Genomic DNA, 24,169 nt, shown 5'->3' on the forward strand with positions numbered 1-24,169 from the left:
AGCTAGCAATCTGTGAAATCAGTGAAACTGGTGCAAACTTGAGCTTTTCTGCAGTAATATCATTGTTAAATACCCCATTAAATGTTAGGCCTTGTTGGAGTAGGTGTAACTGGGATTTTAAATGTTTTGACTGCTAAACAAATGTTCTGGCCCTGAAAAACTAATGTTAATTTTATGGAGTGTCAAATTTCTCCATTATGATAAAAGTCACAATTTTTAAGCAACTTTAAAAAAAAAAAAAAATAATTTTTTAAATATTTTTTTTAAAGTTTGTTCATGATTATTTCAGGTTCTACCTTATCCCCATGTGAGAGCCCCAATCTTTGTTTTACTCTCCAACATTTAAAAAAAAAAGTTGGGATAAAAGCAGGTTCTCATTTCCTGCTTCGCTATCTGTGAATTCTGCAATGTGATTGGCTGCTCAGACAGCTTTTTGATGTCACAGCGGATCGTGTTATGGATTCCCCATTATACTACACTGAAATCTCTTGCGTGTTGAAAAAGGCAAACTTCTCGCCACTGATCACCAGAGACACTCTGAATGTTTTGATTTCAAGTTCCATTTGAGTGCATAATCTAGGCTGAATAGTGCAGTATTGAGGGAGAGCTGCACTGATTGAGATGGTGTTTTTCAGATGAGATATTAAACTGAGGCTGCGTCTGGCCTCTCCAGTGGATGTAGACGATTCCATGGCGCTATTTGAAGAGCCGGTGTTCTCGTGTCCTGGTCAATATTTATCCCTTAATGAACATCTCTCAAACAGATTACCTGGTCATTATTTCACTGCTGTTTATGGGACTTTGTTGCAAATTGTATCTCATGGTTCCCTACCTTTAAACAGTGACTATGCTTTAAAGGTACTTCATTGGCTGTAATGTGTTTTGGGGCATCCTAAAAGATGTAAGGCTCTACAAAAATGCAAGTTTTTTCATTACATGTCTGAAGATGATACCAAGGGGGCAACGTGTAGATGAGAAAGAAAAACGGGCCAAGGATAGGTCATTAGGGAAGTTCAGAAGTAACTGCTGGGGCAGGAAGAGAAGCCGTTTTTGGATAGTTAAGAATGGATCCAAGCCAGGCCAGTCCCACTGATCTGGACAGCAGAGGAGAGGCATTGGAGGAGGATGGTGTGGTTAACTGTATCAAAGGCTGCAGAGAAGTCTAGGAGGAAGCGAGTTCTGCCACTCATGGCTCACAGCTTTTTGTAAACATTCTACCTTATTACAGTGCACTTTAGTGTTGTACTTCCAGGAGCAGGATGAAAATTGCACATCTTAAGATGTGTATCTCCCATATGCATAGAATGTCTCCATAGCTGGAATTCACCAGCTCTCTCTGCCAGGTTGTCATGGTGCATTCCACAAGCATAGGGTAAAAAGTACAACTCATCACACTCAAACATTATTTCTCAATAGCAGCTGGAAATTACACCCAAAATGTGCTAGAAATTGTGCTGTTCAGCTTGTGCTTCAAGTTTCTGCTAAAATTAATTTGCATAATCACAAAGTTAAATTCTTCCATACACCAGTGCAGTCAGGCAGCGTAATGGATCATCGTTTATTTCTTTTCCATTGAAAAAGTGTTGCTCGATGTATTAAAGAGTGGTAACCTGGTGCAGTTTTCTTAATACAGTTGGAAATGGATGTAACATCAAAAATAAGCATTTTTAATGTGTTCCGTCCTCTGCCTGATTTAAAGTAACTAAAAATGTCTTTAAAACCATACTGTACCATTTAATAGTTTTGTTGGTGTACACTAGTCAGTTTCTTAGTAAATTAAATATTTTATGATTTTTTTTCAAACTTGCCTATTGGTGCCACTGCATCCAAGAAAATTATCGTAAATTGAAGAGCCTTCCCGAACCAGCACCATTGGTGGAATCTCACATGTTTGTCTAGGGTTGTGGTCAATTTGTGGACGGGGCCTGATTAGGGTGAATTGAATCTTGAAGTAGTACAAAAGATTGCAAATTCCCTATCTTTTCTACTAGTTCGGCCGATTCTGCCCCGATTAGGCTGGAATCTGGGTGCAAAACTAGTGGAGCCAAGTGTAAACTCCACCTATCTTTCCCCCTGTCCCCTGACACACACACACACACACCCAATGTGAAGACATTTGAGCAGTGTTGCTCTGGTTTATAGTAGTTGCCAGATAGTAAATGATACATTTTTTTTAAAGTTGTGATTTGGTCGATTTATTTATTTTTCTCCCCTCTCCGTTCATAACGTGGTAATCATTGGAACGGTTATTTTTTCATTAGTCCACATTAAGTTAGATTAACACATTTAATTAATTTGGTAACTTAGCAAGTGAGTTTTTATCCTGTTAATGTGTGACACTTTGGAGGTGTGACACTGAGGTCATGCTTTCAGATATGACATTTTTGAAAGTTGTGATTCAACAGATATATGCAAGAGCTTTTAATTATTTCAGATCATTTTTTCACATTATTTTTTCAGCCATGTAAAATCAACTAATGAAATGAATAAAAACATGAAATTAGAAAGCAAAAAATTGCAAATCTGAAACATAAACAGAAAATGCTAGAAACACAGATCAGTCAGCATCTACGGAGTGAATAGTCAAGGTAACATTTCAGACTAGGCTTTTCTTAAGAATTGAAAATTTTTCTGAAGATGGGCCCAGTCTACAATGTCAACTTTCCAATGGCAAGATTTCTCATTTTGAAATAATATAATGTGGAACTTGACATCTCATGTTAAGAATAACCCTCGGCTATTTTGTGCATATTTCAATGTTATTTTGTGTCGTTGAGATGCTGACTTAAACTATGCCACATGCCTCATTTAATATAACAGATTTTCTGCAATAGAGCTTCTCTTCAAAAGTAGTGTGAATGTGAACTCAAAGTTACCTTAAGGGTGACTTCTTTACAGATATATACATAGACAGAGGTTTGGGTGGTCTTGGACCTGGTCTGGAGACGGTGTAGGTTAAACAGCTTCCCTCTGGTTCTGTAGTTTAGTTCCACTCCAGTGGGGAGCTTGTTGACTGAGGTGGAGCATGGCAGCAAGGAAGATTGAGAAAAGGGTTGGAGCGATGACACAGCCCTGTTTGACGTGGAATGGGTCTGTAACGGATCCGCTGGTAAGGATCATGGCCTGCATGTTGTGGAGCAGGCGAGGGATGTTGACAAACTTTTGGGGGCACCCAAAACGGAGGAGGACGCTCCATAAGCCCTCATGGTCGACAGTGTCAAAGGCCTTTGTAAGATCGAAAAAGGCCATGTATAAAGGCTGGTGCTGCTCCCTGCATTTTTCCTGCAGTTGTCGTGCTGCAAAGATCATGTCCGTTGTTCCCCGTAGGGGACGAAATACACACTGCGACTCCGGGAGGAGCACCTCGGCCACAGGTAGAAGACGGTTGAGGAGGACTCTAGCGACGACCTTCCCAGTGGTTGATAGCAGGGAGATTCCCCTGTAGTTGCCGCAGTCGGATTTTTTTCCCCTTTTTAAAAATGGACACGATCACTGCATCTCTGAGATCACCCGGCATGCTCTTCTCCCTCCAGATGAGAGAGATGAGGTCATGTATCCGCGCCAACAGCGCCTCTCCGCCATATTTTAGCGCCTCAGCAGGAATTCCATCTGCACCTGTAGCCTTATTCTTGAGCTGTTTTATGGCTTTGCCTACCTCGTGCAGCGTTGGAGTTTCACTGAGGTGGCGGGTTGCATGCTGCGAGAACACTCGAGTCAAAGGCAGAATCTCGATTGAGGAGATCTTCAAAGTGCTCCTTCCAGCAGGCCCTGACAGCCTCGGTGTCCTTGATGAGTGTTTCCCCGTTCTTTGCCAGGAGTGGGGTGGGGCCTTGGGAGTTTGGACCGTAGGTGGCCTTGACTGCAGTGAAGAATCCTCATATGTCGTGGCTGTCGGCTAGTTGTTGTATCACCTGGGCTTTCTCCATCCACCACCTGTTCTTTAGGTCCCGGGTTTTTTTTTAGACCACCGTCTGTAACATTGCTTTATAGCTCCCGAGTTTGGTTGTTGATGGAGGCTCAAAAATGCTCTACGCTTACGATCTATTAGCTCTCGGATCTTATCGTTTTCATCAAACCAGTCCTGGTGTTTTCTGGTTGAGTATCCGTGTCTTTTCACAGGCACTGGTTATGGAGGCCTGGAGGGCAGACCAAGCGCTGTGGGCAGCATCTCAGGGTCATCAAGGCATGCCAGATTGGCTGTGAGGCGCTGGCTGTACAGGGCTCTCTTAGCTGGGTCTTTTAAGTGCCCTGGCATTAATTTTTTTGCGGCACTACTTCTGCTGTCCCCTCTGCTTTGAGATGTCTCCACAAGATCCTACAAATCCCCTGGGAGGACAGACGCACCAATCTCGGTGTCCTCGCCCAGGCTAACATCCCCAGCATTGAAGCACTAGCCACACTCGATCATTTTTGCTGGGCAGGCCACTTAGTCCGCATGCCAGACACGAGACTCCCTAAGCAACTGCTCTATGCGGAGCTCCTTCATGGCAAACGAGTCAAAGGTGGGCAGCGGAAACGTTACAAGGACACTCTCAAAGCCTCCCTGATGGAGTGCGACATCACCACTGACACCAGGGAGACCCTGGCCGAAGACTGCCCTAGGTGGAGAAAGTGCATCAGAGAGGGCGTTGAGCTCTTCAAATCTCAATGCTGTGAGCGTGAAGAGGTCAGGCAGCGGAAGGAGCGTGTGGTAAATCAGTGCCACCCCCGACGAATATGTGTCCCACCTGTGACAGGTTCTGTGGCTCTCGTGTTAGACTGTTCAGCCACCAAAGAACTCAATTTAGCAGTGGAAGCAAGTCTTCCTCGATTCCGAGGGACTGCCTATGATATACATATATGTGCAGTTAATGATGTGATGTGAGACAATAAATGAACAAGTAACAAATCTAACATCCTTCCTGGTAGGCTGCCCATGAATGCTGAGCGATGATGTTGTAGAATGCAACTTCATGTTTCTCATTGCAGTGAGCTCCTGATGTTGGACACACTGCAGAAGCTAAGTACTTCCCTAAGTGGAAGCAAAAGCAGTGGAAAAGTTGCCTAGGGTTACTTCTGTGGAGTCAGTTTAAGAATGACTGACATTGGAATACATCAGCTTGTGTTGTGTGACAGACTTCTAAAAGCAAAGAAAATTAAGTTGTCCTAAAAAATTGATGTGAATGTATTTTTTATAGATAGCGGGTCACATTTTTTACAGGAGATACATTGCAGCAGTTGTGCATAGCTGTCTGTCTACTGTAGTTGTGGAAGATTCATGTACAGTTCATATACAGATATTGGTATATATATATGTGTTGCAGAAGCTACATATGCAGCAGTCTATATTATTGCAGATAAATGAAATTTCATGATTTTTAAGATGCTAAGTATAACAATTAAACTTTAAATTTGCCTATCCAAAATTGTTTTAGTGCAGTTTTGTGAAGTTAACTTTTGTGAAGCTGAGTTGGCACAAATCACACTGTACTTGTGATCCAAACAGCATCTTTCATGTTTTGTACACTGTTGTTATATTAGGATAAAGTTGTCGGCAATAGCAGTGTTTGTGTAAAATTAATATTTAAAAACGCCACATAGTGTAATAAAATACAAAATGGGGCCATTGTGTTCAGCGTAGATTTAGATTCTTTCCAGCGCTCTGCTCATGCATTCAAAAAGTGAGCTATGTAATAGCATAAAATGTAATTTAAAGAGGAATTATGTATTTAATTGTTTTTAATCTAAAGGAAAACTGATGTAGTTTCTCATTTCCTCAAACAAATCACTTGACTGTGCTTATATGAAGTCATTTGTTTAATAGAGGCATATGGGTTGTGGCTAATTTCTCTGTTGGGTAGTCATAAAGTCAGTACCAATTCTAGTAAAGCCCTGGGATAATGTGTTATAATTGGAAATGGTCATTGAGAAGCATAAGCTCAAACTAGGAAACAGCAATCTGTTAAGACTGCATGCATGAACCAGCAGGTGCTTGATTTGTTTCCATATTTAACATGTTTTATGGCTATAGCGCGCACAAAAAAAATCATAATTAAAAGACTAATTATTTATTTGCATATACAAGTGCCACATTGTAGTTAGGATTGCGTTGTATTTCCCAATACAGTGATTCTTCTGATAGCACAGCCAAGATTGCGACAAGACAACTTAGAAGAAATGTGGAGGGAAAAATTGGAGACTTAAGGCCACAAATCTGACAATAATAGTGAATGAATGGTTAACACATTTGTATCCCCTTCCTCAGTTCACTATTTTACTGGAGCTGTTGGCTTATTTAAAATAAATGGTTTACTATTTCTGTAAAACACTGAACAAGTAAATGTTATAGCAAAATGTTAAGCATTCATTAACAGTAATTTCTAGTGTCTAACCACGTCCTCTGAAAAGCTAGCTACTGTGTTTTTGGAGAAGAGGAGTTCTGCCTACTTGATGTTACCCTGGCAGGAAATTGATTGTTATAGTGGGAGATATTGGAAGGAAAGAAATAACATCATAAAATTAGGACTTTTATTTTTGTTGTTCATTGTATTTTAGTTTCTCATCTCCACGACAGGTGAGCGGTTTTTTATCTGAATGTACTTGTGACTGGTAGATATTTATTGAGAGTAGTTTGTGAATGATGGTAGATATTGTGAATGGTTATTTGAAAAATGATCACTCATTTCTGAAGTGGTGGAGTTTGTCATAGCATTGCCCATGTCTATTATTCAGCAAATTAGCTTGTCAATTTGGTAACTTTAAAATGTTAAACTGTACTTATTTCTAGTGTGCTACAGAAAAATTGCACTTGGAACTATTTTACATAACTATTTTACCAATTTTTCTTGTTTGATGCTGTTAATTTATCATAAATTATTTTCATCACTATCACTGTCAGTGACAGACTTGCAGCCAGCAGCACTTCACTTTAGCTCGGAGGCGCTCTCGCCAAACAAATGTAATTGTACTGGTGGGAGAACATAGTATAAAAATTATGTGCTGACGTACATACGCACACCTACCAGCCATTGTAGTCTACTGAAATACCAGTGAAATGAGTGTGGTTATGTTAAAATTTTACACCCCCCTACCCTAGCATCCTGACCCTCTTAAAATTCTAGTGACAGTCAAGCCTCATTAATATCTTGCCCTCATCAAATGCAATGTATTGCAAACTCAAGACTAGATAGCGTGTGTGAACCCAACCTCCAAAGTAGATGCAAAATTTGTGTCAGATTAGAAATGTGACACGAGTTCTAACTTTTATCTAAGCAATAAAAGTTGGATGTAGTGTCTTGGGTGGAAGCTGGATGTTGCCAGGTTTTATTGGATTAGTTAACTCACCGTCTACCTTTTTTATTCTTTATTTCAAAAAGTGAAAATAGGGATAGTTTAGTAGCTAGGGATAGTTTAGTAGCTACAAATAGTCAGACTCCTGACTATGAAGGAGAACCCATCTACATGGTTTAAACACCCCACTTACTGGGATGATTATAGGTAGTATTGATCTTATCTAGAGAGAGATGGACAGATATGGGGCTGCATCATTCTCTTCTCTCAACCGAAGCATGGGATGTGGTGGATTAGGCGAGAAGAGAAAAACGATGAAGAATTTGAAGCTGCTCCAGGGATACAATCGAAACATCCACAATTAAACCAATTTTTGCTGATGATTAATTTTTGAATAATCTGCCTTCTAGTTCAGTGAATGAGGACTTTGGCCTATTCCCAAAGTGTAAAAGCATTGTTTGTGTGCGAGGACCTGATTATCAAGGTTTGAGTTTTCTGACTGATCCCCTTCAAAATAATCATTTTTCTGAAAATGTGTTACCAAAATAATAAATGTTCATTGATGTGATTCAAAAATGTTCCTGAAAACATTAAATTAAAATCCTTCAGCACCGTACCAAGTGAAGCTTGTAATTATCTTTATGATCCAGATGTTACTGCTTTGAATGTAAAACACTAAGTCCAATGAAAAAACAGTCTACACTACATTTGTAATTGCAAGACAACAATATAATTGTGATAAACGTTCCCTTGGACTTTATTATTTTAATGCCTTGAAGTATATATTCAGCGTTGCTGTAGCTCAGCTTAATTTATGTCTGGTTACACTTAAAGGAACTTTCTGTTTTGACAGCCTTGTCACGATTTCACCAGCAGCCAGAGTCGCAGGTAGTGGAGGAGAATGGAATTGCTCGTTTTGAGTGTGGAATTGATGGAATCCCACTTCCAGTTATCACATGGGAGAAGAACCAGTCAGCTATCCCAGATCACTTAAGGTAAGTTTTCAAAATTAATACTAATGTTCACAATGTAGTACACTTAAAGTTATCTGTGTAAACAAAATAATCCTGTCTATCCATTTGACATCCCATTGGGTTTTGCAATTTTGTGGCTACTGATTTATCATATGTCATACATTTACTAGTGATCACTCCTTCTGCTCGTGGCCTGCCCCCCTCTAGCTATTTTCCTTTATCAGAGGCTTGGATTTTGTTGCTCCTCCTTGTCCTGGCCATGGTACTTAACACTCCCTGGATGTCACCACCACTACCACACTGTCTTCTGACCAGGAAAGGCCAGCCTGAGACACCGAAGGTGCTGGCAGAATGCAAAAACTATTCCTTCTCTTTCCTCTCCAACATGAATGTAGAGTGAAACCCAAGTACTGGTACCAGCACAAAGATCCTCCCTCCTGTCCTCCATGCTCACGTATTGCCTGCTTCACCCAGGCCACGCAAAGCAGCCCTCCATCTCCATGGAGAGTCTTGCTCATTTGTGTGGTCAGCAGATGGCTGGAGTCCTGAATCTAACTGTGAGTATAGCAGGTGGTGAGGGATAAAGGAGTGAGGGAGAGACCTACAAAAGAAGAGAGTGGGTACATGCGTGGGAGACTGAGAAGAAAGTCACACATATATAGAGCAGAATAAGAACATAGAAAACAAGTAAAGAAGTTACAGAATTAGACCATTTTTTGAAAAATGTTTGTCCTTGAACAATGTTATAAGAATTCAATTAGTACACAGTGAAAATGGAAAAGCACAAAAAAGCTACCACCACCATAAAAATAGGAGGGGGTGTAAATTGAGTTTTGAGTCAGAAAATGACAACTGCACTGACCTTTGTAGGCTTTTAAAAAAAAAGTAACATTTTGAAGTGTATAGTGACATTTGGGCTAGACTTTGGGCATCATTCCGCCCATTTTACTGCCGCGAAGCACTTTACCCCCCCAAAACAGTGTTTAAATGGAAACTACCGCCCATATACCGCCGACGGTAATTTCGACATTTTTTTTCCTGAAATCTGATGCCTTTGCTCGTGTACCGCCCAAAAGAGTGTTTATAATGGAAACTACTGCCCAAATTATCGCCGAGCGCTAAATTCGGCAATTCACCCAAATTACTGTCCGCCCAAAAAAACGCTCAGAAAAAGCTGCACCCTCTTGACCTTAACCCGGTAGTATGGACGCCCTGTTTTAAATTGAATGAAGTTGAAGAAAAGGCTGTTCAAGTTGATTGGAGCATTGAAGTAATTTGTGAGGTAAAATCTTGAAAATTATCTGAGCACATTGTGGTCAATTTAGAGCACATTTGTGGTTGTTTAAGGATAATTCAAGAATTTTGAAGACCGATTAGGGCATTTAAAGTAATGGGACCTGTAATTTCTCAGCCAATATTGATGACTATTCACATGCTGCAGAATAGAGATGGAAGAAGGTTTATTGAAGAATATTATGTGCCCAGTCAAAGAGATGGCAGACTGCTGAGGAGGAGACGACCTTACACCCAATGCATTTAGAGGGAGCAGCGTTCATATCTGCACCTGTCTGATATAACGTGCGTTAGAAGGCTGCACTTTCGAAAGATGTCATCAGTGAGATATGCCAGCTCATTAAGGGGAACCTGCAGCCTACCAGCACCATCAGGGTCGCACAGCCCATTGAGGTTAAGGTTACTGCGGCACTTTCCTTCTATGCATTGGGCTCCTTTCAGGCCTCAGCTGGCGACATTTGCTGCCTCTCTCAGCATGCCACACATTGCATTCGCCAGGTGACTGAAGACCTTTACACACGCAGAATGGACTTTATGAATTTCCCTATCACCAGGGAGGCACATAGTGAGAGAGCTTTGGGTTTCTCGAAGAGCAAACTTCCCCAAGGTCCAGGTCCATGCGAACACCTTTAGAGGAGTCAGAGGTTTACTGTAACCGAAAGGGATTCCACTCCCTGAACGTGCAGCTCGTTGTTGACCACAAGCAAATAATCATTGCAGTAAATGCCAATTTTCCAGGGAACGTTCATGATGTGCACATCTTACGTGAGAGCACTATCTCCAACCTTTTTAAGAGTCAGCCACAAGGTCAATGCTGGATGACACAGGATACGGCCTCGCTACCTGGCTCTTGACCCCCTCCCCCCCTCCGTAAGCCCTCGGCAGATGCCGTGCATCGCTATGATCAAAGTCATATAGCCGCATGCAATATTGTCAAAGACATTTGGAGTGCTGAAGCAGCGCTTCAGATGCCTGGACCACTCTGGAAGCAGCCTATAATCATCATCATCATTATAGGCAGTCCCTCGAAATCGAGGAAGACTTGCTTCCACTCTGAGTTCTCAGGTGACTGAACAGTCCAATACGGGAACCACAGTCTCTGTGGGACAGACAGTTGTTGAAGGAAAGGGTGGGTGGGGAGTACTCCAAGGGGATTTGCAAGATCTTGCGGAGGCAGTGTTGGTATTTCTCCAGCGACTTGAGGGGTCTACTGTATATGGTCCACGTCTCTGAGCCATACAGGAGGGCGGGTATCACTACAGCCCTGTAGACCATAAGCTTGGTGCCAGATTTGAGGGCCTGATCTTTGAACTTTGAACACACTATTTCTCAGGCGGCCGAAGGCTGCGCTGGTGCACTGGAGGCAGTGTTGAACCTCGTCGTTGATGTCTGCCCTTGCTGATAATCGGCTTCCGAGGTATGGAAGGTCGTCCATGTTGTCCAGGGCCGCGCCGTGCATCTTGATGACTGGGGGCAATGCTGTGTGGTGGGGTCAGGTTGGTGGAGGACCTTTGTCTTATGGATGTTTTGTGTTAGGCCCATGCTTTCGTACGCCTCGGTGAAGATGTTGACGATGACTTGGAGTTCATCCTCTGTGCGCAGATGCAAGCGTCGTCCGCGTATTGTAGTTCGACAATGGAGGATAGGATGGTCTTGGATTTGGCCTGGAGGCGATGAAGGCTGCGCCGGTTCCCACTGGTTCTAAAGTTTAGTTCCACTCCAGCGGGGAGCTTGTTGAGTGTGAGGTGTAGCATTGCAACAAGGAAGATCGAGAAGAGGGTTGGTGCGATGACACAGCCCTGCTTGATCCCGATTCGGCCGTTGATTGGGTCTGTGGTGGATCCGTTGGTCAGGATATAATACCACCCTGAGCAGGTTGCTGAGTTCATTGTGGTGTGCTGCATGTTGCATGACTTGGCTATGAAAAGGGGACAGGAATTGCCAGATGGGACTGCCGGTCCACCTCAGGAGAGAGGGGAGGTGGAAGAGGAGGACAATCAGCCTGGCGATGAACCCATGCCATACCACCTCCTATCCGCCCCCCCCCCCCCCCCCCCCCAAACACCACAGGAGAAGCCCCATGGTAGTTACACAACTGCAAAACTGTTGCATCAGCAGCTCATAAATGAACACTTTGCTTGAAGTTATGTTGCGTTTCATCCTTGCCTTGCCATTGTTTGCAGCCCTTGTATTGATTGTTAACCTTCTGTTTGTAAAAGACACTGCACAAGAATTGTAAGTGTAATAAAATTCTCTTCTAATTTAACAAAATTGAAAAAACCTTTTTTAGAAATTTATAATTACATAATTGTTAAATGGAAAAAAGCAACATAATTTTAATTAAACAACCAATTAACAGATACCAGTATTGAAAACATTTAAACAGAATAGAAACACCCATAACACCCCCCCCCCGCACCCCCAACCAACAGTCAACAATTTTTGAATATCACTAAAAATAACGATTACACCCCCCCCCCCCCCCCCCCCCCAACCCTCCAAAACCAGACAAAATTTCTACCTGTGGCCATCTTTCCCTCTGCCTCTACCCCCAGCCGACCTTTACAAACCCTTTCCCCCTCACGTTGCCCCTGGTCCTATCCGGATTTACTCCAAGACGTTTTGCAGCAGGGCACCTCGAGCGCTGCTGCTGTGGGGGGGGGGGGGATGACATTGGCAGAGTCGTTTCTTGGAATCCCAGAGAAGAATCGATATCCGAAGACCTTTCTCCAGAGTCAGAAACAATTGCTTCCTTCTGACTCTCAGTAGCTGCCGGCATAGGTGGTATGGCACCTTGGGGTGCAGTACCATATACCGAGTCCATCGTTTGCCGCATGGCATCGGCGGTTCGCTGCAATCAGCTGCGCCATGTCCTCCGAATGGCGAGCTGAAAGCGTGGCAATGTTGCCGGTTAACCCACCTATTGCCTGGAGGAGCCCGCGACCAATGTCTATGCTCGCTCTAGACAATGGAACCATATCCAGGTTGACGTCTGTTTGACTTTGAGCATGCCTATCTCGCCGACTCAACCTTCGCGGATTTGGCGTAGGTGCTGGACTACTCGGTGCGCCCTGCTGTAAGCCGCTTGGTCCCACCACTTCCTTGAGGAATAGGTGGCCGCAGGTAGATTGGACCCTTGAGTCCCCCTCCTTCAGATGTTGGGTTGAGCTGGCTTGAGGCTCATCCAGACTATCCTCCTCCTCTGTGGTCTCCCCTCTGGTGGGAATACCACTTCAAGTAGGTACGGGTGACATTCCAGGGGTCTCCAAAAGTCTCTGATGCTCTTGGGCAACTGGAAAACATAATGAGAGAGGTTAGTAGAAGAAGAGGGGTGGGGAGGGCCAGGGTGACATGAGAATGCTTACGCTGCGCAAACATATGTAAGAGGAGCAACACTACTGCATTGGATATCACCGAGCGATGTTACATTTAATTAACAAACAGAATGCATGACATATTAAGATTTCATGATCCCAGCATTAATTACTTTACATTACCTAATTCATATATTATACTCAAATAGCAGTAAATTACCCGGGGGTTATACATGACTTACTTGCCACCACAACCGGATCTGTACCACCACGGGTGGCCGAGCGCTTATGAACCCCAACGAGTGCTGCGGCCCGCTCGTCAATTCTGTCAACCCTCCTCCCATGCGCCAACATTCTGCGCAATTGGAAGATAACTTCTGCAAGGATGACATGAGCATAGTACAAGCTAATTGCCCAGGTACTAATACGGAACACACAGATAGACATCCATAATTAGCCATCGCCAATGCTTTTCATCAATGTCCTATTTACGTTATATGTTAAATGCTATATGCTAATACCGTTGGGATGCAATTGATGCATGATGAACACATCTAAGTTCAGAAAAGCAATGTAATAAGATCGTGGCTAGGAAGTAATGCGTGACACCAAGCTTACCCAGCTTACCAAGCTTAATTACAATCTGGCATTTACATTTCAAGTAATAAGTCAGTGCATGATTACAGTTATTAAAGTTAGTATTTACTCTCGCAAACACAACGAGGTTGTTCCAGCGCTTGCGGCTCTGGCTCGGGCTGCCGATAATCATGAGCGGCTGACGAGACCACCTTGACAATATCTGCCCATATTCATTGGTAAACACTGGGGTGGGCTGTTCCCATGCCCACCCTCGGTTAATTGGCTCAATCTCGTGGACCAAGACAGCGTTGGCCTCATCCGAAAAGCACTTGGCCCTCTTCCTCCTTCCCACCTCAGCCATCTCGCCCACGTCGCTCATCACCTACCTCTTCAATATCCATTGTGCATTATAAATGAATTATAAATTGGTTATAATGTTTAAATCTTCAAATATTCAGCTCAGCCACTCTCCACGTGCTCTCTGCCTGTGTCTCTCTCTCTTCTCCTCCTCCTCCTCCCCCCCCCCCCCCCCCAAACCCGGCAACCCTTCCTCTTCTGCACATGCGCAGGTGACCCCTGACCCCCCCCCCCCCCCGAATCGTGGGAAAAGTGAAGTGCAGAAAAAAAAATCCTGCATGTGCAAAACGGCTGCTGTTAGGGACGCTGGCCTTGCATGACAAAAAAGACCACTACTGCCCATTTGCTATAACACCCCCCCCCCCCCCCCCCCCCCAAAAAGCCAAAACTAGCGGTTTTTAAAATGGGCGATATTCCGGCGGTTCTTAAAAGTGGGACATCCACTTCTGCCGGGCATACCGCCCAGTGGAAAGTCTAGCCCCATTATCTTTTCACATATCTGGCTGTTTCAAAAAGTTGCAATAATCGTCTGCACCAAATCTTCATTCCCTCCACCTATTTTTATCGTTTTATAGTGGTAGGTGAAGACATTTTTGTTTCAATTTTCCAGGCTAATAACCATTATGCAATATTGTCAGAAATTATTGATTATAATGCTTTCTGTAAATGGGGCAATAGAGCACAGACCCTAAAATGAATACAACAACATAGCTGGGTGTGCAAGTGGTTTAAGAGTCTGGAGGGCATCCTAGCATTTATTTTTCTTTGAGTTTATTTTCTGATGAAAAGCATGGACCCTTGTTTTCACCCCTTCCAGAGTGTCCCCAGTCCTTATATTTTTACAACTGAGGGTGGGTTCAGTCTTGATCTGATTGAGCTTTATAAGATAATCAAGGGAATAGATTGAGTTCCAGTTGATAGTTTGTTTCAATTAAGTAGGTTAGGCAGGTTCAGGGGTCGCAAATTTAAGTTGTACAAGGCCAGATCTAGGTTTGATGTCAGGTCAGGAGATGGTTCTTTTTCCAGAGAATATTGGACCACTGGAACAGGCTGCTGACTTTTGCGGTGGATGCTGATTCGCTGAATTCCTTCAAGCAGCTGGAGTGGTTTCTGGTTGGGGCAGAGATTGCCTCTTACAGAAGGTAGGTACTGCAAGGAATTTAGGGCCAGAGTGATCACCTGGACTAGTTTCGATTGCCTAGATGGGTCGGAGAGGAATTTCCCAGATTTCCTCCCCCCTCCCCCCCCCCCCCCAAAATTTGTCTGGGTTTTTAAATCTCTTTTTTGCCTCTCCCAGGAGATCGCATGGTTTTGGTTGAGGTGGGACGGGCTCAATGGACCAGAGGGTCTTTACCTGTCTGTCATTGTTCGTATGTTCGTAGACATCAATGCTGCCCCTTTTTGATCATTAGAAGGCAGACAGTAATAACCTCGTTGATCTCGTACCTGATTCCAGGATTTGTTGACCAGTTTTCTGCATGGTGGTGCAAAGGGGAACGCTGTGGTGATTGTGCTGTGATTGTACAAAGGGCTGCTGTACTAATATACATTCTTCATCAGTAATTCATCTGCTACTGAGTGGATAAAAGTCCTCATTGCCTCCTGCTGAGAAGCAATTGTTATCAGAATCTCCATGAGAGTAGATTTTGGGTACATGGCTATAAACTTTAATCTGAGCGCACTTCTGTCACCAACTGATGACAGTTTGTGTCCCAGCACCACCATTATCTGAGGGATGATTGAACAGTATTCAGAGAAAGGTGGAATTTCTTTGTCAATAGTTGATTATTTACTGTGTCTTTCTTGAGTGCTAAGTACACTTTTAAAGCCACTTTCCAATTCATTGTACTTTTGGAACAGATGGCTCTCCTTTATGGGTGGCCATTTTGATTCTGATGACTGAAAGCAGTAAGGCTGGGTGAGGAATTGTTTGCAACCTGCATCATCTTCTGGCAACTGGTACTCATTTCTGGTCAGAAGGTTTTTTTGTGCAAGTAAGTTAATTTGGTAGTTGGCAAGGAGCAGTGTAATTCTGGTCTGAGCATTTACAAAAGCTACTTGAACCCATATAGAGATGGAACCAAAAATTAGATGGAGAAGGGCTTTCTGACCCAAAGTCTGAGGAGTAAAAGTCTTCAGTTGCTTACGTCATCTAGGCTGGTCATTTTGTTCATTCAATTTGCTTAATGTAAATATGGCTAGAGCCTTGGTAGTCTCGAGCCTATGCCAAGTGTTGAGTCATCTCCAAATCTCCCAAAGACTTACCCATTCTCAAAATGGTGGTGTAACTTGGTCAGAAGTGGCACTGTTTGCTGATGATTGCACAGCTCCACTGACAATTCCTCACATAATGAAGCAGTCCATGTCCCCATTTAGCAAGACCTGGACAAGATCCAGGCCTAGGCTGATGAGTGGCAAGTAACATTCACACCACTCAAGTGCTGGATAATGGCCATCTCTTATCTTCAACAAGAGAGCCTAACTACCTCCCTTGACATTCAGTGGCATTATTATCGCCGTGTCTCCTAACATCAACATTCTGGGAGTCACCATTGACCATAAACTCAACTGGAACAGCCACCTAACTGCCATGGTTACTAGAGCTGGTCAGAAGCTGGGTATTCTATGGCAAGTGGCTCATGCCCTGACTCCCTAAAGCTCTCCTCCACCTACAAGGCGCAAGTCAGGAGTGTGATGGAAGGGACTCTCCACTTACCCAGATAGGTGTAGCTGCAACTGCACCCGAGCAGGTCAACACCATCCAAGAAAAAGTAGTCTGCTTGATTTGCACCCCATCCACTAGCTGAAATATCCACACCCTCTACCACTGGCATACCATGGCTACAGTGTCCCAAACCCACGACCTCCATCACCAGAAGGAGAAGGGGGAACAAGTTCATGAAAACACCATCACCTCCAAGTTCCCCTCCAAGTCGTACGTCATTCCCACTTGGACATATATCGCTGTCCCTTCATTGCTGGGACAAAATCCTGAAACGCCTCACCTAACAGAAATGTGAGAGTAGCTTCACCATACGGACTGCAGCGGTTAAAGAAGGTGTTCTACCACCTTCTCAGGGCAACTAGGGATGGGCAATAAATTTAAGCCTCGCCAGTGACGCCTGCATCCCTAAGAATTTTTTAATTTTTGTCTTGAAAAGGATCAGGCCTATGGCAAGAGTGGGCCACCAATACAGGCTCAGTAAATTTGGTTCTAAATATCTTTAAGCTTCACTTCTTGTTCAAAGTTTGAGAAACAGGACAAAATATCTGTTCATTATAAGAATCACCATCCCAGATGAGGTGTCTGGACTACCTCACTGTACCTGGAGATTGCTGATGAACTAGGGATTAGTCTGGGTTTGAGAAATTCATGTCCGCTTATAGATATTCAACCAAAGATTTTAGAGTTGCGGTAAAGAGCCTCTTTTTCAATGGGGTTGAAAATCTGTAAATTTTTAATGGCAACAGAATTACAAGGTGATGGCTGGACTGGAGCCCTGGGACCTGGTCAAATCTTGTAGTCCTTTAGCTCTTATGACCCCGACAAACACTCCTTCAGGGGTTCCAAGGCTCTGTGGCTAGTTTTCAGGAGCTAGCAAACCGTCTGTGGGTGGTAGTGTGCAACCAAAGACTATTACGAGCCCTGCCTGGTAATTGTACCATTCCTTCTCCTTCACCAGGGACCTAATCTGAAAACCGTAGCCTTCCTTTGCAAATGAAAATGAATAAAGTGGCATCACAACTTGATTCTTTATTGTTGGGTGGGGATCCCTCTATATTCCAGTCAGAATTCTTAGCAAGCATTGATGTATTATTTGGTCCTCTGGGATTAGAATGATGCATTTCTAAGAATGATTAATATCACACAGTAAATTAACAGAATTGAACTTCTCAATTTTGACTCTGGGAATAGGAATAATCTTGATCAATATCCTTAATCAATACTTGCATGACAAAGTTAACTACTATAATCTATATAACAAGATAACAACTATAACCTTCAGCATTAATTCCATAATGAAGGCACTGTTTAAATATAGGACATCTTTAATTTGATATTTGATGATCTGTACATTTCAGCCTCTTAGTGGTGATAACAATCGATCTGCCCTTTGATTTTGTGCGCTAATATGACTGTGCCTCAGGATAGTCGCTGAGGCGTGAGTCCGGGGATCAGCAGAGGCCTACAAAAGGCCACGAGAGGCAGCGGGAGTTCGTGGTCGCTGAGGCGTGAGTCCGGGGATCAGCAGAAGCCTACAAAAGGCCGCGAGAGGCAGCGGGAGTTCGTGGTCGCTGAGGCGTGAGTCCGGGGATCAGCAGAGGCCTACAAAAGGTCGCGAGAGGCAGCGGGAGTTCGTGGTCGCTGAGGCGTGAGTCCGGGGATCAGCAGAGGCCTACAAAAGGCCGCGAGAGGCAGCGGGAGTTTGTGATTGCTGAGGCGTGAGTCCGGGGATCAGCAGAGGCCTACAAAAGGCCGCGAGAGGCAGCGGGAGTTCGTGGTCGCTGAGGCGTGAGTCCGGGGATCAGCAGAGGCCTACAAAAGGCCGCGAGAGGCAGCGGGAGTTCGTGGTCGCTGAGGCGTGAGTCCGGGGATCAGCAGAGACCTACAAAAGGCTAGCCGGTGCAGCTACAGGGAGAAGGCAAAAAAGAAACAGAAAGGTGACTTCACAGCCGAGCGGGTAAGTGATTGGCTGGTGATTGGTGAGTAGTTTTTCTTTTTCTTTTTTATATTAGTCAGTAACTTTTAACATTGTGTTGCCAATTTAAGTGTATCTAAAGGTTAAGTCATGGCAGGAGAGCTCGGTCGGGTGTTATGCTCCTCCTGTACCATGTGGGAACTCGGGGACACTTCTGGTGTCCCTGATGACTACGTGTGCGGGAAGTGTATCCGCCTCGAGCTCCTGACGGTCCGCGTTGCGGAGTTGGAGCTGAGGGTGGATTCACTCTGGAGCATCCACGATGCTGAGAATGACGTGAGTAGCACGTGTAGCGAGTTGGTCTTACCGCAGGAGAAGGGTCCACAGCCAGATAGGGAATGGAAGACCAGCAGGAAGAGTAGTGCAAGGAAGGTAGTGCAGGGGTCCCCTGTGGTCATCCCCCTGCAAAACAGATACACTGCTTTGAGTACTGTTTGGGGGGGATGACTCATCAGGGGAGGGCAGCAGCAGCCAAGTTCATGGCACCGTGGCTGGCTCTGCTGCACAGGAGGGCAGGAAAAAGAGTGGGAGAGTGATAGTGATAGGGGATTCAATGGTGAGGGGAATAGATAGGCGTTTCTGCGGCCACAACCGAGACTCCAGGATGGTATGTTGCCTCCCTGGTGCAAGGGTCAAGGATGTCTCGGAGTGGGTGCAGGACATTTTGAAAAGGGAGGGAGAACAGCCAGTTGTCGTGGTGCACATTGGTACCAATGACATAGGTTTAAAAAAAAAGGGATGAGGTCCTACGAAACGAATTTAAGGAACTAGGAGCTAAATTTAAAAAGTAGGAGCTCAAAAGTAGTAATCTCGGGATTGCTACCAGTGCCACGTGCTAGTCAGAGTAGGAATCGCAGGATAGCTCAGATGAATACGTGGCTTGAGCAGTGGTGCAGCAGGGAGGGATTCAAATTCCTGGGGCATTGGAACCGGTTCTGGGGGAGGTGGGACCAGTACAAACCGGACGGTCTGCACCTGGGCAGGACCGGAACCAATGTCCGAGGGGGAGTGTTTGCTAGTGCTGTTGGGGAGGAGTTAAACTAATATGGCAGGAGGATGGGAACCAATGCAGGGAGACAGAGGGAGACAAAAAGGAGGCAAAAGCAAAAGACAGAAAGGAGATGAGGAAAAGTGGAGGGCTGAGAAACCCAAGGCAAAGAACAAAAAGGGCCACTGTACAGCAAAATTCTAAAAGGACAAAGGGTGTTAAAAAAAACAAGCCTGAAGGCTTTGTGTCTTAATGCAAGGAGTATCCGCAATTAGGTGGATGAATTAACTCTGCAAATAGATGTTAACAAATATGATGTGATTGGGATTACGGAGACGTGGCTCCAGGATGATCAGGGCTGGGAACTCAACATCCAGGGGTATTCAACATTCAGGAAGGATAGAATAAAAGGAAAAGGAGGTGAGGTAGCATTGCTGGTTAAAGAGGAGATTAATGCAATAGTTAGGAAAGACATTAGCTTGGATGATGTGGAATCTATATGGGTAGAGCTGCAGAACACCAAAGGGCAAAAAACGTTGGTGGGAGTTGTGTACAGACCTCCAAACAATAGTAGTGATGTTGGGGAGGGCATCAAACAGGAAATTAGGGGTGCATGCAATAAAGGTGCAGCAGTTAAAATGGGTGACTTTAATATGCACATAGATTGGGCTAGCCAAACTGGAAGCAATACAGTGGAGGAGGAGTTCCTGGAGTGCATAAGGGATGGTTTTCTAGATCAATATGTCGAGGAACCAACTAGGGGGGAGGCCATCTTAGACTGGGTGTTGTGTAATGAGAGAGGATTAATTAGCAATCTCGTTGTGCGAGGCCCCTTGGGGAAGAGTGACCATAATATGGTGGAATTCTGCATTAGGATGGAGAATGAAACAGTTAATTCAGAGACCATGGTCCAGAACTTAAAGAAGGGTAACTTTGAAGGTATGAGGCGTGAATTGGCTAGGATAGATTGGCGAATGATACTGAAGGGGTTGACTGTGGATGGGCAATGGCAGACATTTAGAGACCGCATGGATGAACTACAACAATTGTACATTCCTGTCTGGCGTAAAAATAAAAAAGGGAAGGTGGCTCAACCGTGGCTATCTAGGGAAATCAGGGATAGTATTAAAGCCAAGGAAGTGGCATACAAATTGGCCAGAAATAGCAGCGAACCCGGGGACTGGGAGAAATTTAGAACTCAGCAGAGGAGGACAAAGGGTTTGATTAGGGCAGGGAAAATGGAGTACGAGAAGAAGCTTGCAGGGAACATTAAGGCGGATTGCAAATGTTTCTATAGATATGTAAAGAGAAAAAGGTTAGTAAAGACAAACGTAGGTCCCCTGCAGTCAGAATCAGGGGAAGTCATAACGGGGAACAAAGAAATGGCAGACCAATTGAACAAGTACTTTGGTTCAGTATTCACTAAGGAGGACACAAACAACCTTCCGGATATAAAAGGGGTCAGAGGGTCTCGTAAGGAGGAGGAACTGAGGGAAATCTTTATTAGTCGGGAAATTGTGTTGGGGAAATTGATGGGATTGAAGGCCGATAAATCCCCAGGGCCTGATGGACTGCATCCCAGAGTACTTAAGGAGGTGGCCTTGGAAATAGCGGATGCATTGACGGTCATTTTCCAACATTCCATTGACTCTGGATCAGTTCCTATGGAGTGGAGGGTAGCCAATGTAACCCCACTTTTTAAAAAAGGAGGGAGAGAGAAAACAGGGAATTATAGACCGGTCAGCCTGACCTCAGTAGTGGGTAAAATGATGGAATCAATTATTAAGGATGTCATAGCAGCACATTTGGAAAATGGTTACATGATAGATCCAAGTCAGCATGGATTTGTGAAAGGGAAATCATGCTTGACAAATCTTCTGGAATTTTTTGAGGATGTTTCCAGTAAAGTGGACAAAGGAGAACCAGTTGATGTGGTATATTTGGACTTTCACAAGGTCCCACACAAGAGATTAATGTGCAAAGTTAAAGCACATGGGATTGGGGGTAGTGTGCTGACGTGGATTGAGAACTGGTTGTCAGACAGGAAGCAAAGAGTAGGAGTAAATGGGTACTTTTCAGAATGGCAGGCAGTGACTAGTGGGGTACCGCACTGATGTTTACATTGTACATTAATGATTTAGATGAGGGGATTAAATGTAGTATCTCCAAATTTGCGGATGACACTAAGTTGGGTGGCAGTGTGAGCTGCGAGGAGGATGCTATGAGGCTGCAGAGTGACTTGGATAGGTTAGGTGAGTGGGCAAATGCATGGCAGATGAAGTATAATGTGGATAAATGTGAGGTTTTCCACTTTGGTGGTAAAAACAGAGAGACAGACTATTATCTGAATGGCGACAGATTAGGAAAAGGAGAGGTGCAACGAGACCTGGGTGTCATGGTACATCAGTCATTGAAGGTTGGCATGCAGGTACAGCAGGCGGTTAAGAAAGCAAATGGCATGTTGGCCTTCATAGCGAGGGGATTTGAGTACAGCGGCAGGGAGGTGTTGCTACAGTTGTACAGGGCCTTGGTGAGGCCACACCTGGAGTATTGTGTACAGTTTTGGTCTCCTAACTTGAGGAAGGACATTCTTGCTATTGAGGGAGTGCAGCGAAGATTCACCAGACTGATTCCCGGGATGGTGGGACTGACCTATCAAGAAAGACTGGATCAACTGGGCTTGTATTCACTGGAGTTCAGAAGAATGAGAGGGGACCTCATAGAAACGTTTAAAATTCTGACGGGTTTAGACAGGTTAGATGCACGAAGAATGTTCCCAATGTTGGGGAAGTCCAGAACCAGGGGTCACAGTCTAAGGATAAAGGGTAAGCCATTTAGGACCGAGATGAGGAGAAACTTCTTCACCCAGAGAGTGGTGAACCTGTGGAATTCTCTACCACAGAAAGTAGTTGAGGCCAATTCACTAAATATATTCAAAAAGGAGTTAGATGAGGTCCTTACTACTAGGGGGATCAAGGGGTATGGCGAGAAAGCAGGAAGGGGGTACTGAAGTTGCATGTTCAGCCATGAACTCATTGAATGGCGGTGCAGGCTAGAAGGGCTGAATGGCCTACTCCTGCACCTATTTTCTATGTTTCTATGTTAGTCAAAAATTAGTCTCTTCAGGGTAGCAGTACATGTTCAACAAATCATTAACAGTTTTGTCAGTCTTTCCTTTACTGTTCTAGCTCTGTTCAATTGTTCAATTTTGCCGATCATTTATGTATTGCCTATTTCTGCTCATATGTCCCTGTTCAGCAATTGTTTTTGCCTACCACAAGCTGTCTCCACATACCTTTTATATTTTTCTTCTACATGTCCTGCCTAACATTCCCCTTTCAACCAACACCAACAGATCTTCTATTCACTTGCTGCTTGTGGGATCTTCTGCAAAATTGTTGTCTCCTTTTGCATCATTAACAATGATTGCTCCTCAAGAAGTAATCCATTGATTGTAAAATACTTTAGGATATCCTGAGAGCATAAGGTGCTATATAAATGCAAGTTATTTATTATTTCTATCTTGTATTATGGTGCCAATATCAGTTGAAGGAATTTGAAGGTAATCATTTAAGCACTTTCCACAACATATATGGCTGCGTTTCTATGCTTCTTCTGACAGTACGCTCATTTGAGCAACTTCTTGAGAGACCACAAAGGATGGAGCTCTTAGCTTTCTTTGATTTCCAAGACCTTTTTTTTTCCAACTTTGCAAAATCAGAATTGTAGCCAACATAAGTTGCATTAATTGTTAAACAGTTTTGGCCCATTCTCGGAATGATCTCCCTTCAAGTAGATTGAGTTCCCAGGCAACTGAATCTGTAGTCTCCTCTTTACAAAAGGCTAAGAATATTCGTGGGAGTGGAGATCTGGCAGCGGCGGAGGGGTGTGAGAGCAGAAGGGGGTAGAATGTCTGTTCAGTTATTTGTCAGCCAGCTTGAGACCGAGCCATCAAATCCGTTGCAGTGGGTTATTTTTTGGAGTTCAGATATCTGATAAACCAGTTCAAACTTTGAATGTTCTTTGGCCTTGGAGCTTCAAACCATGGTAATCTGCACAAATGTACAGACTATGGAACAGGAATTTTTGCTACCTCAAAGATTCTTAACATCTGGCGGAAACCTTAACAACTTAAGGAAATTTGCCTTAAATATTACATTTGTATTTTTTTTTTAAGTCTTGTAAAAAACCAGTTGGCCCATCAAGCCTGTCCCATCCTGACATGGTGCGACCTATAGGCACCCGCTCTCCTATGACTGTGGGGCCAGGAAAAGTAACCAAGAAAAAAAACCTTGGGCTAACTTAGGAAAACATTCTGAAAAATTCCTCTGACCCCAAAAGGCAACCGAGCAAATTCCAGGAGACCACAGTGACTAATATCTCTAGTTCCAGTTTCCACTGTACCTTCTGTGACTCGAGATGTCTAGTTCAAGTCTCATTCGAAGGTCAGCAGTGAATCCACACTCTCTGAACATACTAGGAACCTATTGCTGAGGTCAATGACCCTGTAAAAAAGAAGTACTTCTCGGAACGTAACCTAACTCTGTTTTAGCAATTTGTACTGATCTCCCTAGTCCTCCCCGGTCTGTCTAGCTCAAATAACCTATCCACTTGGACAGAATTTAATCCCCTCATTATTAATTGAAAAAATATTCTCCTCTTTGCAGATAAGCTCTGGTTTCCTCCATCCGGTGA

General features: G+C 44.0%; 1 protein-coding gene across 2 annotated transcripts in view; it reads left to right on the plus strand.

Annotated features, from left to right (window-relative positions):
• igdcc4 (immunoglobulin superfamily, DCC subclass, member 4) overlaps positions 1 to 24,169 on the plus strand; it is a 137,391-nt gene that overhangs the window by 31,176 nt on the left and 82,046 nt on the right. For both annotated transcript variants that reach the window (XM_070858444.1, XM_070858445.1), the window contains exon 3: positions 8,123 to 8,264. In XM_070858444.1, the coding sequence (XP_070714545.1) occupies positions 8,123 to 8,264 (142 nt within the window). The remainder of the gene's footprint in view (positions 1 to 8,122; positions 8,265 to 24,169) is intronic.

The sequence above is a fragment of the Pristiophorus japonicus genome, chromosome 17 (assembly GCF_044704955.1).
Source record: "Pristiophorus japonicus isolate sPriJap1 chromosome 17, sPriJap1.hap1, whole genome shotgun sequence".
Classification (NCBI taxonomy): domain Eukaryota; kingdom Metazoa; phylum Chordata; class Chondrichthyes; family Pristiophoridae; genus Pristiophorus; species Pristiophorus japonicus.